The sequence below is a fragment of the Bufo bufo genome, chromosome 9, assembly GCF_905171765.1.
Source record: "Bufo bufo chromosome 9, aBufBuf1.1, whole genome shotgun sequence".
Lineage (NCBI taxonomy): Eukaryota > Metazoa > Chordata > Amphibia > Anura > Bufonidae > Bufo > Bufo bufo.
The window spans coordinates 212,189,806-212,204,137 of NC_053397.1; the positions used below are offsets into that span (position 1 = coordinate 212,189,806).

Consider the following 14,332-nt stretch of genomic DNA (forward strand, 5'->3'; position numbering starts at 1 on the left):
AGTTCCAGAGGCCGGACCCAAGGCAATCAGCTGATCACCAGGCAGATTTCAATTTAGAAAGGGGATGTCTTAATGGGACTACCGCTTTAGGCAAGCAGCCCACTTCAATTCTAGATGCATGAGAAGAATCCAGTTTCTCTTATGAAGCACCCTTCAAAGTACATTTCATTTTATTTGGACAATTGATTTTGAAACTGGACCAAAGAAATTGGATCAATTTCAAAACACGTTGTCCAATTAAAATGGTATATACTTTACTTCTGGAGTTCAGCGCCGATTTATCACATTACGATTTTTAAGCTGGGATGTGTGGCGCTTTTTTGTGGAAATGAAAATACATAGTTTCGTGATTTTTCTCATCACAGTTAGGCCTCTTGCACACGAACGTTGTGCACCCGTGGCCGTACTGCGGCCCACAATACACTGGCACCGACCCGTGTGCACTCTGCATCACGGATGCGGACCCATTTACTTGAATGGGTCCACAATCACGAAGATGTGGAACGGAAGCACGGATCGGAAACCCGCGGAGTGCTTCCGTGGTGTTCCTGTCCGTGCCTCCGCACCGAAAAAAGATAGAACTTGCTCTATCTTTTTGCGGAACAGACGGATCGCGGACCCCATTCAAGTGAATGGGGTCGCGATCCGAATGCGGCAGCCCTAGTGCTTTCGTGGTGTTTCTGTCCGTGCCTCTGCACCGCAGAAAAATATAACTTTTTTTTGCTTTGTTTTTTGCTTTGTTTTTTGCGGTGCGGACGGATCACGGACCCATTCAAGTTGAATGGGTCTCAATCCGTCCCGGCCACCGCATGGACGTTGCATGTGCATTGGGACCGCAATGCACGGAGCGGATGCACAGCCTTCGTGCGCAAGAGGCCTTAAATACATCTAACACTACTCGAGGCTGGGTGTTTTTGGGGGTTTTATTTTTTGTGAATTGTGGTGGTTTCATGATGCAGGTTTTGACCGTGAAACTTCTACAAATGAAATACACAGAAATCGTGTTCTTCAGTTATACAAGCTGCATAGTCAGAAAACATAGCTGGTGGTGGATCGCCAAAGTTATATAGAAGTGCCGCTCCCTTGCTGTCTCACATTTAGACCAGGTGTAGAAAATGATGAATGAGACGGGACAGGCGACCCCTTCCCCGCCGCGCCCACTTTTTTAGACCTGGCGTGAGCCGGGGAAAAGTTGCAGATTCTGCTGCAACACGGCGTGTGACAGAATCCGCGCCTGATATATGCCACAAAAGTGGCGTATATCTGTTCGCAAATGATCCCCTATATTTTGGCCCAAATATCTGTAGACTTTTGGTCTGATGAGGGAATTTTAGGTAACTGAATAATATGGATGGTCATAAAAAGTATAAGGCCATAATTAGGTCCTATTGTTATGTACTGCAATTAAATCAGCAATGGAGAAAACCAGCACATACTTACAAGATGGCAGACAACTATAACAATGTAATACTATTATTAAAACAGATAACACTGTCACCTTCACATAAATGCTGCTGTCTGAAAACTGAGATAAAACCACATCAGGAGTCTTTAAATCCAAACTAGCCATGCCCACTTCTCCTCTGGCGAGACCTCGTCCTTCCACTACTGCCACAAAAACAGAAGATACAGAACGAGCTGATGCTGAAGATGAAGTTGTCACTGGAAAATGAAGGAATTATCAGTTACCGTATACGGATAAATGCAACTACTGAACAGTGCGGTAAATGACTGTCAGGCTGCCTGCACACAGTGCAGATTTATGTGCAGAAAATACACATGAAATATTTATCACATTTTTAGTGCATTTTTTTGTGCAGTTTTGATGCAGAATTTTCCGCAGATCTCACCCTTTCACTAAAAAGGCACAAGATCCGCACAAGAAAAACAATTGACAGGTTGCAGATTTCAAAATCTACACGGCAGGTCAATTTTCGCACCTAAGAAAAAAGTAAAGTGTACATGAGATCTGTCTAATCTCATTCACTTTAATGCTACAGTTTTTCTGCTCAAAAATCATTGTGGAAAAACAATGTACAGTGGGGCCGCTGTGTGGCTGCTGGGTCCCATTGCCTGCTGGAGCGGTGTGGAAGCGCGGTGGTCGCCGCACGGAGCCGCACCATGGTTAGAGTAGGTTCCCACTTAAACAAGAGGCAACCTTGTCGCGGTAAGTGGGCCTATGCTCTTTGATCAAACTGTATACTAATTGCCTCTTTTAGTGCGCAGAAAATGATTGATAACAGTGCTGTATAGCCATGTTTTATCATAAGAAATGCTGATATTTGTAAACAATGGTCATATCAGAAGCATAGGATTGAGGATGTGCGATTTAGATTCACTCTACACATTATAATTACTATGTATAGGTGTTTCCTGCTTGTGAAATAATGAGATGACTGCTAAAAAGTGATCTCGACAGAACAGGAAGTCTCAAAATATTTTTAGGTTTAGGGCTCTTTCACACTTGCGTTGTCCGGATCCGGCGTGCACTCCACTTGCCGGAATTACACTCCGGATCCGGAAAAACGCAAGTGTACTGAAAGCATTTGAAGACGGAACCGTCTTCAAAATGCTTTCAGTGTTACTATGGCAGCCAGGACGCTATTAAGGTCCTGGTTGCCATAGTAGGAGCGGGGGAGCGGTATACTTACAGTCCGTGCGGCTCCCGGGGCGCTCCAGAGTGACGTCAGAGCGCCCCATGCGCATGGATGACGTGTCCAATGCGATCACATGATTCATGCGCTTGGGGCTCCCTGACGTCACTCTGGAGCGCCCCGGGAGCCGCACAGACGGTAAGTATACTGCTCCCCCGCTCCCCACTACACTTTACCATGGCTGCCAGGACTTTAGCGTCCCGGCAGCCATGGTAACCATTCAGAAAAAGCTAAATGTCGGCTCCGGCAATGCGCCGAAACGACGTTTAGCTTAAGGCCGGATCCGGATCAATGCCTTTCAATGGGCATTAATTCCGGATCCTGCCTTGCGGCAAGTGTTCCGGATTTTTGGCCGGAGCAAAAAGCGCAGCATGCTGCGGTATTTTCTCCGGCCAAAAAACATTCCGTTCCGGAACTGAAGACATCCTGATGCATCCTGAACGGATTTCACTCCATTCAGAATGCATTAGGATAATCCTGATCAGGATTCTTCCGGCATAGAGCCCCGACGACGGAACTCTATGCCGGAAGAAAAGAACGCAGGTGTGAAAGAGCCCTAAGTGGCCGGTGTGAAACTGCACTTTTTTTAGTTATTATTATAAATTATAAAAAGAAACACAAAAATTCCCCCGGAAATCTCACAACCTATACCTTATACGTATCCATAACCCTCCATTCAATTGATGGAGGCCAAAAGTAAGTATTTTTGGCCTCCGTCGGACCAGGATACCTATTTTAGTTGCTATATACAACAGCTTATAGAAAGTGACCTGACTACCTGTTTGTGCTGTCACAGGAGTCTGGAACTTGGATTTTGTAAAGTAGCCTCCTGCTTGTTTTCGGGCGCAGGGACTGCTAGGAGCCTTCCTTGAAGAGCTGCTTGTAAGAGAGGTTAAATTGAAAGCGCTGGCATTTTCTGTACATGAGCTTTTGTCTGCAAAACAGGATTCTATGGGGGGAAAAAACAGAAAAAATGAAATTCCGAAATTCTGTAAGTTTTAGAAGAACAAAGTGAGTCGGGTAACAGAGTGACATGCCAGTTCACCATCTTTAAGGGTTTCTGTAACCAGGTTTAGCCCTATTAAGCTAGCTAACATTAGCGATGTGCTAATGTCAGCTAAACCTAACTATCCTATTCCTACTTTTATCTCGCGCCATTCAGTATTCGTCGCCTGCGCGGTAAAGAAGCTGGCAGCCTGTGAGCGTCTTTCCCTCCCCACGCCGAATACTGAACGGCGCGAGATTTCACCAGACCACAGGGGTGGCAGACAGATGCGAGCGCTACCTGGCCCTGTCAATCAGGACATGGAGGGAGGTGACAGAAGTGGGAGAATGGAGCCTCTAGGAGCAGGAACAAAACCCCCCCCCCCCCCCCCCCCCCCCGCTTCTAGAGGCTAATTAGCATATTATAAAAACGAGATTTTTGTATAACTTACCAGTAAAATCTCTTTCTCGCTCTTCCTTGGGGGACACAGAAGACCTTGGGTATAGCTCATCTCCATAGGAGGCGTGACACTAAGTGAAGACTGTTAAGCCCCTCCTCCACAGCTATACCCTCAGCCTCGAGAGAGAGACTGACAGTTATGTGCCCAAGTAGTAAAAACAAAGGCAAGGATCAACCAAATTAACACCAACAAGTCAAAACACCCGTCAGGGCAACCAAAACAATGGGTGGGTGCTGTGTCCCCCAAGGAAGAGCGAGAAAGAGATTTTACTGGTAAGTTATACAAAAATCTCGTTTTCTCGCCCAATTCCTTGGGGGACACAGGAAACCTTGGGACGTTCAAAAGCAGTCCACAAATAGGGAGGGACCACAACCCAAGGTGAATTAAAGCACCATAGGCATTAAGGCACCGCCGCCTGCAAGACCAGGCGGCCCAAAGCAGCATCCGCCGATGCATAAGTGTTCACCCTGTAGAACTTGGTGAAAGTGTGCAAAGAAGACCAGGCGGCCGCCTTACACAATTGTTCAGCCGAAGCTCGATTTCGCTGAGCCCAGGAAGCCCCGACCGCTCTGGTAGAATGAGCGGTAACACCAAAGGGCGGCTCCCTGCCCTTAGCACGGTAAGCCTCAGCAATAGCCATCTTGATGAAGCGGGCAATAACCACTTTGGACGCCGCCAGCCCCCTGCGCGGACCCTCCTGAACCACAAATAGAGAATCTGTGCGCCGAAAGGGTCTAGTTACATCCAAGTAGATCCTCAGAGCCCTAACAACATCCAGACGGTGAAGATCCCGTTCCCGAGGATGAGACGGGGACGGGCACAGAGAAGGAAGGACAATATCTTCATTCAGGTGAAAAGCGGACACCACCTTCGGAAGGAAATCCGGAACCGGGCGGAGAACCACCTTGTCCTGGTGAAAAACCAAGAGGGGTTCTACGCAAGAAAGTGCCGCCAATTCAGACACACGCCGAAGAGACGTGATGGCAACGAGGAAAAACACTTTGCAAGACAACAAGCGAAGGGAAACCCTGCGTAGAGGCTCGAAAGGGGAAGATTGGAGAGCCGTCAGCACAATATTAAGATCCCAAGATGGAACGGAAGCGCGATACGGGGGAGCATAGTGAGCAACCCCCTGAAGAAAGGTCTTAAGAAAAATAAAAAATAAAATCTTTAGCAAAGACAGCTCTGCAGTGCAGAGAGTGTCTTGCCTCCTTGACACTAAGGAAAAACTGGTAGTCTCTCTCTCCAGGCTGAGGGTATAGCTGCTGGAGGAGGGGCTTAACAGTCTTTCACTTAGTGTCACGCCTCCTATGGAGATGAGCTATACCCAAGGTTTCCTGTGTCCCCCAAGGAATTGGGCGAGAAAGTTAGATTTCTGGCGTAACGGGGGCATAGATAAAAGTAGGAATAGGATAGTTAGGTTTAGCTGACATCAACTAGCTTAATAGGGTTAAATCTGGTGATAGAAACCCTTTAAGGGCTTTTTTTCAGGGTGCTACAAGCCCGCGCTCTGCATATGAATCTCTTTGTAAATGTGAATGCAAGGGGGCCGATGCAAAGTGTACATATGCCTGTGATATATGATGGGCTGGCTGCTGTGTCAATTTGGCATTTTCGGATGGGGGTCATATAATTTTTTCTCAAAATTTCATTGCTAAATCACAAAAATGCACATGTACAACTGCATAACATTGCAATGTGAAAATCACAGGCAGTTCTGCAATTGGACCTCAGAGCGGGGTACCGGCTGGTTGTTTGCACTGGTAGATATTCTGCCCGGTAACGAGCGCCAGTTGACGATAACAGCATAATCATCGGCAATTATGGTTAGCATGGGGGTGAATGATCGTCAATTATTGGGCATACGAACGATACAACTGGGGGGAGGGGGGGTACTGGCTCTCATTGAAGAGGCGCAGTGAAAAAAAAACTCAGTTTTTTTATGCACATTTTGCATCGGTGTGTGCATCCATTTTATGGCCACCTATCCTTTTTTAAACGGCCATTAAAAACTGATGAATTTCATAAGGTTTTTTTTTAAACCACAACCCCTGCACTGCTTTTAGTACGGTATATATTACGGCCCACCATATTGCCCCCAGTATTATAAATCGCCCCTAAGGCTGGGTTCACACTTGAGCGTTTTACATCGCGTTCAAACGCGCTGTAAAACGCTCAACACATGAAAACCAATGCTTCCCTATGGCCCTGGTTCTCACTTGAGCGTTTTACAGCGCATTTGAACGCGCTGAAAAACGCCCTACGCTCAAACAAGTTCTTAAGCTTCTTTGGGGCGTTTTGTCGCGCGTTTGCAGCCATAGGACACTGCTGTCAATCACACAAACGCGCGTAATACGCGCGTTCACCATGGACAAAAACGCGCACAAAAACGCGCGTTAAACGCGCATATCAAATTCGCTCAAGTGTGAACCCAGCCTTAGAGTGCACCAGTATTATAAATGGCCTCCTATAGTGCCCCCAGAAGCATATACGCCCTCGTGTCCACAGTATATATATATATATATATATACAAACATATATACACACATATACACCCCCATCGTGTCCTAAGTATATATATATATATATATATATATATATATATACACTGCTCAAAAAAATAAAGGGAACACTTAAACAACACAATGTAACTCCAAGTCAATCACACTTCTGTGAAATCAAACTGTCCACTTAGGAAGCAACACTGAGTGACAATCAATTTCACATGCTGTTGTGCAAATGGGATAGACAACAAGTGGAAATTATAGGCAATTAGCAAGACACCCCCAATAAAGGAGTGGTTCTGCAGGTGGTGACCACAGACCACTTCTCAGTTCCTATGCTTCCTGGCTGATGTTTTGGTCACTTTTGAATGCTGTCGGTGCTTTCACTCTAGTGGTAGCATGAGACGGAGTCTACAACCCACACAAGTGGGACATCATGTCTCGCTCTATCCATCAACGTCACGTTGCACCACAGACTGTCCAGGAGTTGGCAGATGCTTTAGTCCAGGTCTGGGAGGAGATCCCTCAGGAGACCGTCCGCCACCTCATCAGGAGCATGCACAGGCGTTGTAGGGAGGTCATACAGGCACGTGGAGGCCACACACACTACTGAGCCTCATTTTGACTTGTTTTAAGGACATTACATCAAAGTTGGATCAGCCTGTAGTGTGTTTTTCCACTTTAATTTTGAGGGTGACTCCAAATCCAGACCTCCATGGGTTGAAAAATTTGATTTCCATTTTTTTATTTCAGAAGAATATTTAATTAACTCAGATCTAGGATGTTATTTTTGTGTTCCCTTTATTTTTTTGAGCAGTGTATATATATACACCCCCATCGTGTCCTCAGTATATATATATACACACCCCCATCGTGTCCTCTGTACATATATGCCACCATATATATAATGCCTCCTATAATGCAGTTGAGTAAAAAATAAAAACTCACTTCAACCAACTGAACACACGGGGACGCTCGCTCTTCACTGGAGGCAGGACCTGACACCCCCAGAATCGTCATGTGACATCACGCTGGAAGCGCAGGTCCTGCTGCATCCAGTACAGAGCGTGTGTTCCCTCGCGTGCAAGTGGTTGAGGGTTTTTTTTAAACCCTGAAAGGCCATTTTTTCCCCTAGTATACTCATCTTTAATGGGCATTAGACAGGTTAACTCCTGTCTAAATGGCTGTTAAAAATGGTCCTATTGAGGCTACTTTCACACTTGCGTTCAGAGCGGATCCATCTGGGGTCTGCCCAGACGGATCCGCTCATATAATGCAGACTTGGGATCCGTTCAGAACGGATCCGTCTGCAATATATTGTAGAAAAAATTCTAAGTGTGAAAGTAGCTTCAGACGGATCCGTCCAGACTTTACATTGAAAGTCAATGGGGGACGGATCCGTTTGAAAATTGAGCCATATAGTGTCAAATTCAAACGGATCCGTCCCCATTGACTTACATTGTAAGTCTGGACGGATCAGTTTGCCTCCGCACGGCCAGGCGGACACCCGAACGCTGCAAGCAGCGTTCAGGTGTCCGCTTGCTGAGCGGAGGCTGAACGCTGCCAGACTGATGCATTCTGAGCGGATCCTCGTCCACTCAGAATGCATTAGGGCTGGACGGATCCGTTCGGGGCCGCTTGTGAGAGCCTTCAAACGGAGCTCACAAGCGGAGCCCCGAACTCTAGTGTGAAAGTAGCCTGACTTCAATGGAGTCTGTCTGGCCGTGAAAACAGACATGTCTTATTTTATTTTTTTTACAGCCGCTATTCATTATTAAAAAAATTGCCCCATAAAAGTCAGTGGGCACCTAGGTTTTAGAGGAGGAAATTAAGGAAAAAAAATATTTTTCATAAGACCTCAGCTCAGACCCCAATGTTAATAAGTCCCCCAATCAGACTTCCATGTGAATGACCCCCATGCTCAGATCAGATTAAAGAAAATAAAAACAGACTTACCTCTCCTGCTCCGGACGTCGCTGCCGATTCTCACATCCATGCCGACATCCTCACACTGTTCGCAGTCACTGCACAGAGCACGACAGCGAACATATGCGTGCTGCCATCTTTAGTAAGGTAGACTCACCCGTCCGGCAATGCACAGGTAAGCCCTTACCCGTGCCGGTCTGAAATCAAACGCAGTCACCAGGAGCAGGCAGTTCCAAGAACAGCCTGATGAAGGCCCCCGGCGGCTGTTCTCGGAACTGCCTGCCGCACAGGTAAGGGCTTACCTGTGCATCGCCGACCGGGTGAGTCTACCTTACTAAAGATGACAGCACGCATATGTTCGCTGTCGAACACTGCGAACTGACCATCATTGCTCCTGTACTAATGAGCGCTTCCATAATGGACGTGCTCATCAGGATTCACCCCATAAGCCGCAGTGACATCTCCCCCCCACTTTGTGCATCTTATAAGGCGAAAAATACAGTAATTTGTATACTTTTCCCCCCTTGGTGCACTACCTGGATATAAGTCTCCAATGTTACCATGTACCCCCCCCCCCCCCGGGCCATTATTACAGGTGAGCGAATTGACTTTGGATGAAACATCCGGTCGATTCACATAAAACTTTGTCTGAATACTGTACGGAGCAGGAGCGCTCCATACAGTGTCAGAATGTATTGGCTCCGATGAGCCGAAGTTATTACTTTGTGAAGTCTCACAAGACTTTGCGTAATAACTTCATAAATTGATTTATACTGTAAAAAAAAAACATTTCCCGAACTCAGGTTCGGTTCCAACCTTGAAACATCCGAAGTCGATTCGCTCATCCCTAGCCATTATTACTGATTACAGCATCGTATGCCTAAGGCTACATGCACACGAACGTTGTTTGTTTCCGTGTCCATTCCATTTTTTTTGGCGTATAGGATGCAGACCCATTCATTTCAAAGGGTCCACAAAAAATGCTGACAGCACACCGTGTGATATCCGCATCCGTATGAGCATGTCCTATTCTTGTCAGTTTTAGGCATTGTTACAATGGATCCGCAAAAAAAAAAACGGATGGCATACGGATGTCATCCGTTTTTGTGGATCTGCAATTTGCGGACCGCAAAACACATACGGTCGTGTGCATGTAGCCTTATTTACACAACAGTGATTTCCATCAGTGATTGTGAGCCAAAACCAGGTGCGGCTCTAAACACAGAACAGGAGCAGATCTCTCCCTTAGGCCTCATGCACACGGCCGTGTTCCGCGGCCGAGAGCGGTCCGTGGAAACCCGGCCGGGATTCCTTCTGACAGCAGGAGCGCACGGCGTCATTGGTTGCTATGACGCCGTGTGCTTCATGCCGCCGCTGAAGTACAGTGATACACTCGTATAGATCATACGAGTGTATCACTGTACAGCAGCGGCGGCATGAAGCGCACGGCGTCATAGCAACCAATGACGCCGTGCGCTCCTGCTGTCAGAAGGAATCCCGGCCGGGTTTCCACGGACCGCTCTCGGCCGCGGAACACGGCCGTGTGCATGAGACCTTACCCTAACCCTAAGTTCACACCTGAGCGTTTTACAGCGCGTTCCTACACGCTGTAAAACGCTCAACATGGAGAAACCAATGCTTCCCTATGGGAATGGTTCTCACCTGGGCGTTTTACAGCGCGTACGATCGCGCTGTAAAACGCCCGACGCTCAAACAAGTTCTTGAGCTTCTTTGGGGCGTTTTGTCGCGCGTTCCCGTACATAGACTTTCGGGAACACGCGACAATGGGCGTTCGCTTGTCTCTGTATGCACGATTGTAAACGCCCGTACAATCGCACATACAGAGCGCGCCTTTCAGAACACTCAGGTGTGAACCCAGGGTCATGTCTGTGGAGGCTCCAGTCCTGGTTTTGGCTCACAATCAGGGTCCATTCACACGTCCGTAAGTGTTTTGCGGATCCGCAAAACACGGACACTGGCAATGTGCATTCCGCAATTGCGGACAAGAATAGGACATGTTCTATTTTTTTGCGGAAAAGGAAGCACGGATGCGGAAGTGCAGATACGCAAATGCGGATGCGGACAGCACACTCCGGCCCCATTGAAAATGAATGGGTCTGCACCCGTTTCGCAAAATTGTGGAACGGATGCGGACCCATTTTGTGGACATGTGAATGGACCCTCAGTGATGGAAATCACTGACCAAACACTGACGTGTGAATGAGGCAGAAGGGGTTGAAGGTCCAGGATCGGAGTTATCTCCAGTCCTGACCATTGCTGCAGTACGTCCGCTGTGATACACCACCCTGTTGGAGCGGGCTCAGCTCCTGTGCACACTTCTGCTGTATTTAGATGGTGATAAATGACGTTATAGCTATATGTTTGGATCCGTATAGTTCTGGACCTTGGATTCTACGTGTTTGGATCAGTACCTTCACCGATGCTGGTGCGTACAATAGTATTAACATGGCCATTGATTTTTTTTTTTTCTATAAAAAGACATTTATTTTTTTTTGAGATTGCACTTTAAAAAAAAAACAAAGCAAATGGTAAACGAAATGTATACAGAGGAGGAACCTCGCAGTGTGTGCTGTATCCTCCGATCTGCGGAGCCGGGAAGGTCCGCTCTGGTTCACAGTCTGTGGCCGCTCTCCTTTTCACAGTAAATCCCACCACTTTACTGATGCGACCCTCCGGTCGTCTCCCGTTAGCTGCAGGCCCTGCCGCTGCTCCAGACTTTCCTGGTGCCCCAGGAGTTCTGCCGAGCCTTCCAAGAGTCGGAGAGGTCAACCCTTTTTTCAGGAACCTCCCCGACGCTCCGTGGGCTCAGGGGCCCACTATGGTGCACACAGAGCTTTAGGGCAGGGATGGCTAACCTGGGGCTCTCCAGCTGTTGCAAAACTACAACTCCCAGCATGCTCAGCCTGCCTACAGCTCTCAGCCCACAGCAAGGCAGGGTGGGAGTTGTAGTTTGGCCAGCCCTGCTTTAGGGTATGTTCACAACACGGTCAATTGTTCCACCTATAAATTCCAGTGTGCAAATCCCAACACAACTCTGAGGCTGACCCCCGGATTCCACAGGGGTTTGCATGGCATGGACCCCTTATTTATGGTCATGATGAAGGGGTGCCCCCCTTCTGGACCCTGTTTGGAAATAATCTGCAGCCCTGTGGACAGAAGTGTTGATTCCCACTGACAGCAATGGGAGGCGGATTCCTTCTGGTCATGTGAGTGAGCCCACAAGCTGTCAGCCAATCAGATCGCTGCTTTCATTCTCCAAAGGGCCTCTGAAAAATAAGAACCGGGATCTGATTGGTGGATCCCTGCCCCATGTCCTCCCTTCCTCCTCAGTCCCTCATCATCCTGTGCCTACCGCCCTCTCCTCACCCGTGTTTTGTTCTCCTCGCCTGTTCCCAGGTGTCACCTGCACTGCAGACACAGGTGTGACCCGGCTGCTAGGAATGGAGCTGGCGGCCGGGGTCTGCGGGTGAGGACGCAGCGGTCCTGAAGGAGAAGCCGACTCCCGGCCTGAGTAACAGGAGGATTCGGACACCTCCGGGGTTTGATAATGGGTACGAGGGTGACGTGTAACACCCGGGAATGCGGAGAACCCCGACATGTGACGAGGGACACCCGACTGATCCCAGAGACAGGAGTGCGACAACAGGTGGTGGCGATGACGTCACCGAGTAAAAGTGGCGGGAAACACGTCAGGCGCCGCCTGCCCGGCATGAGGCGCGCGTTTACCTCAGAGTTATTACACTCCTTCTGCCTGACACTAGTAGTTCATGTATTTCCTGTGATAACGTTCACAACCAAATGTGTTATTTTAAATGATGCTTGTGTCACCTTTATAAGGCCACGGCTTTCATAATTGCCTCAAATTCACAAAAAAGGGAAAAAAAACATGAAATCCGCCCTTCGACTCCATTCTGATAGCCCTCACGCCATTGCACTTCAGCCACACCTGATTCTAGAAGAATGGGGCACATACAATTCCTTTTTTGTAGACCGTGCCCCATTTTGCATGGACGTAGCGGCCCCTTGTGTGTACGGATGGCGGTGCAGAGTCTGATGACGCAGCAGTCTGCGCTACGTATAAGGCCTCATGCACACGACCGTTGTTTTGGTCCGGATCCGAGCCGCAGTTTTTGCTCCGTTACGTGGTCTGCAAAAAAAAATATATAACCTGTCCTATTCTTGTCCACGTTTTGCAGACAAGAATAGGCAGTTATATTAATTGCTGTCCGTGCCGTTATGCAAATTGCAGAACGCACACGGACACCATCCGTGTTTTGCGGACCGCAAAACACACAACGGTCGTGTGCATGAGGCCTAAGACGTATACATACCTAGCCGTTTTCTGCACCACCTCAGCAATTTGCTGGCTCTTCTGCTGTGATTTTAGCATTAATGCGATGGCCGCACCTGTGGATCTGTTGTAATACAGCCATAAGACGCGGTTGCATTCTGGCTGTGTGAACAAGGCCGTAGGGCTGTGGTCTCTGGTTTTTGCAAAATGACAACTCCTGGTCTATGATCCAAATCTTACGGTTTATTGCGACTCCTGTAGGGCAGCTACGATTTCCTAACCCAAATGCAACCACTACCCCTCAGGGTGCGTTCAGTGAAACTTGCACCATTTTTTCAAGCAAGTTCAGTCATTTTTGTCTGCGGTTGCGTTCAGTTTTTTTCTGCGCAGGTGCACTCCGCGCGTGAAAAAAGACTGATGGTTTACAAACAACATCTCCTAATAACCATCAGTGAAAAACGCATCGGACCCAGACAATGAATCTTTCACTGAAGCCCCATTCAATTCTATGGGGTAAGGGCTGTGTGAAAAACGGAGAATATAGAACATGCTCCGATTCTCACGCAATGTAGAACTTGATTCTCACGCAATGAAAAACCACTCATATACACAGACCCATTGAAATGAATAAGTCAGGATTCAGTGCGGGTGCTATGCGTTCACTTCACAAATCGCACCCGAGCGGGAAAACTCCGCTCGGGTGAAAGGGGCCTTAGATCAGCCCCCTAGGGTGAGGATCCTAATGAAAGAATCCTACCTACCTGTTCCCTGCCTCCATCTTCCGACCCCCAGCTTGGCTTCTAGTTGGGGTCTCCTGCTTCGCTGCAGCCAATCACTGGCCTGAGGGCGGTCATCGACTGCAGCGGCGCACGTGACCCCGTCCGTAAGTAAAAAAGCCGGGACCGGAAGACCGCCAAACAGAACCAGGCAAATAGGATTCTTTCATTACGTACCATACTGATTAAAATAGGACCAAATCCTGGAAAACGTCTTAAAGGACGTGTTCACATCTGCGTTGGTGCCTCCACCACAGACTCCGTAAAACGAACAGACTCCATTCAATGGGAAATCCGCAACAAACTTCTTGCCACCGTTTCCATGCAGCAGAAAGGGTCTGCACGTGGGGCTAAACTATGGGCAGATCTGTGCCACGCTAACTTCAACCTTGGATCTCTGCAAAAAAAAAAATAATCTGTATTTTTACGGTGTGAACGGACCCTTATCCTGCAATATCCTGTTGGTATACAGTTCCTATGTAGACCTACGTGTCGTCATGGTTACAGACTATGCACCTTCTTCTGGAGGTTTACAAAACGAGAAGAAAAAGGGAGTGGAGGAACACCGGGCTACAGGGTGATACTACACAGAGTAACTGTTTATGGTCTGTAACTATAGAGACACATAGGAGCTGTGTACATAAAACGGGAGTGATTTTTAAAGGGCATCTGTCAGCAGTTTTGTCCCTATGACACTGGCTGACCTGTTACATGT

The 14,332-nt window shown here is 47.8% G+C and overlaps 1 protein-coding gene across 1 annotated transcript in view; it reads right to left on the minus strand.

The window, feature by feature from the left end:
• Window positions 1-8,599, minus strand: part of MSH4 (mutS homolog 4) — a 56,386-nt gene extending 47,787 nt beyond the window's left edge. Inside the window, exons 1-3 of the mRNA XM_040408823.1 lie at window positions 8,560-8,599; window positions 3,433-3,603; window positions 1,499-1,662 (exon numbers count right to left, since the gene is read on the minus strand). Coding sequence (XP_040264757.1) covers window positions 1,499-1,662; window positions 3,433-3,603; window positions 8,560-8,599 — 375 coding nt within the window. The remainder of the gene's footprint in view (window positions 1-1,498; window positions 1,663-3,432; window positions 3,604-8,559) is intronic.
• Window positions 8,600-14,332: the final 5,733 nt, after the last annotated feature.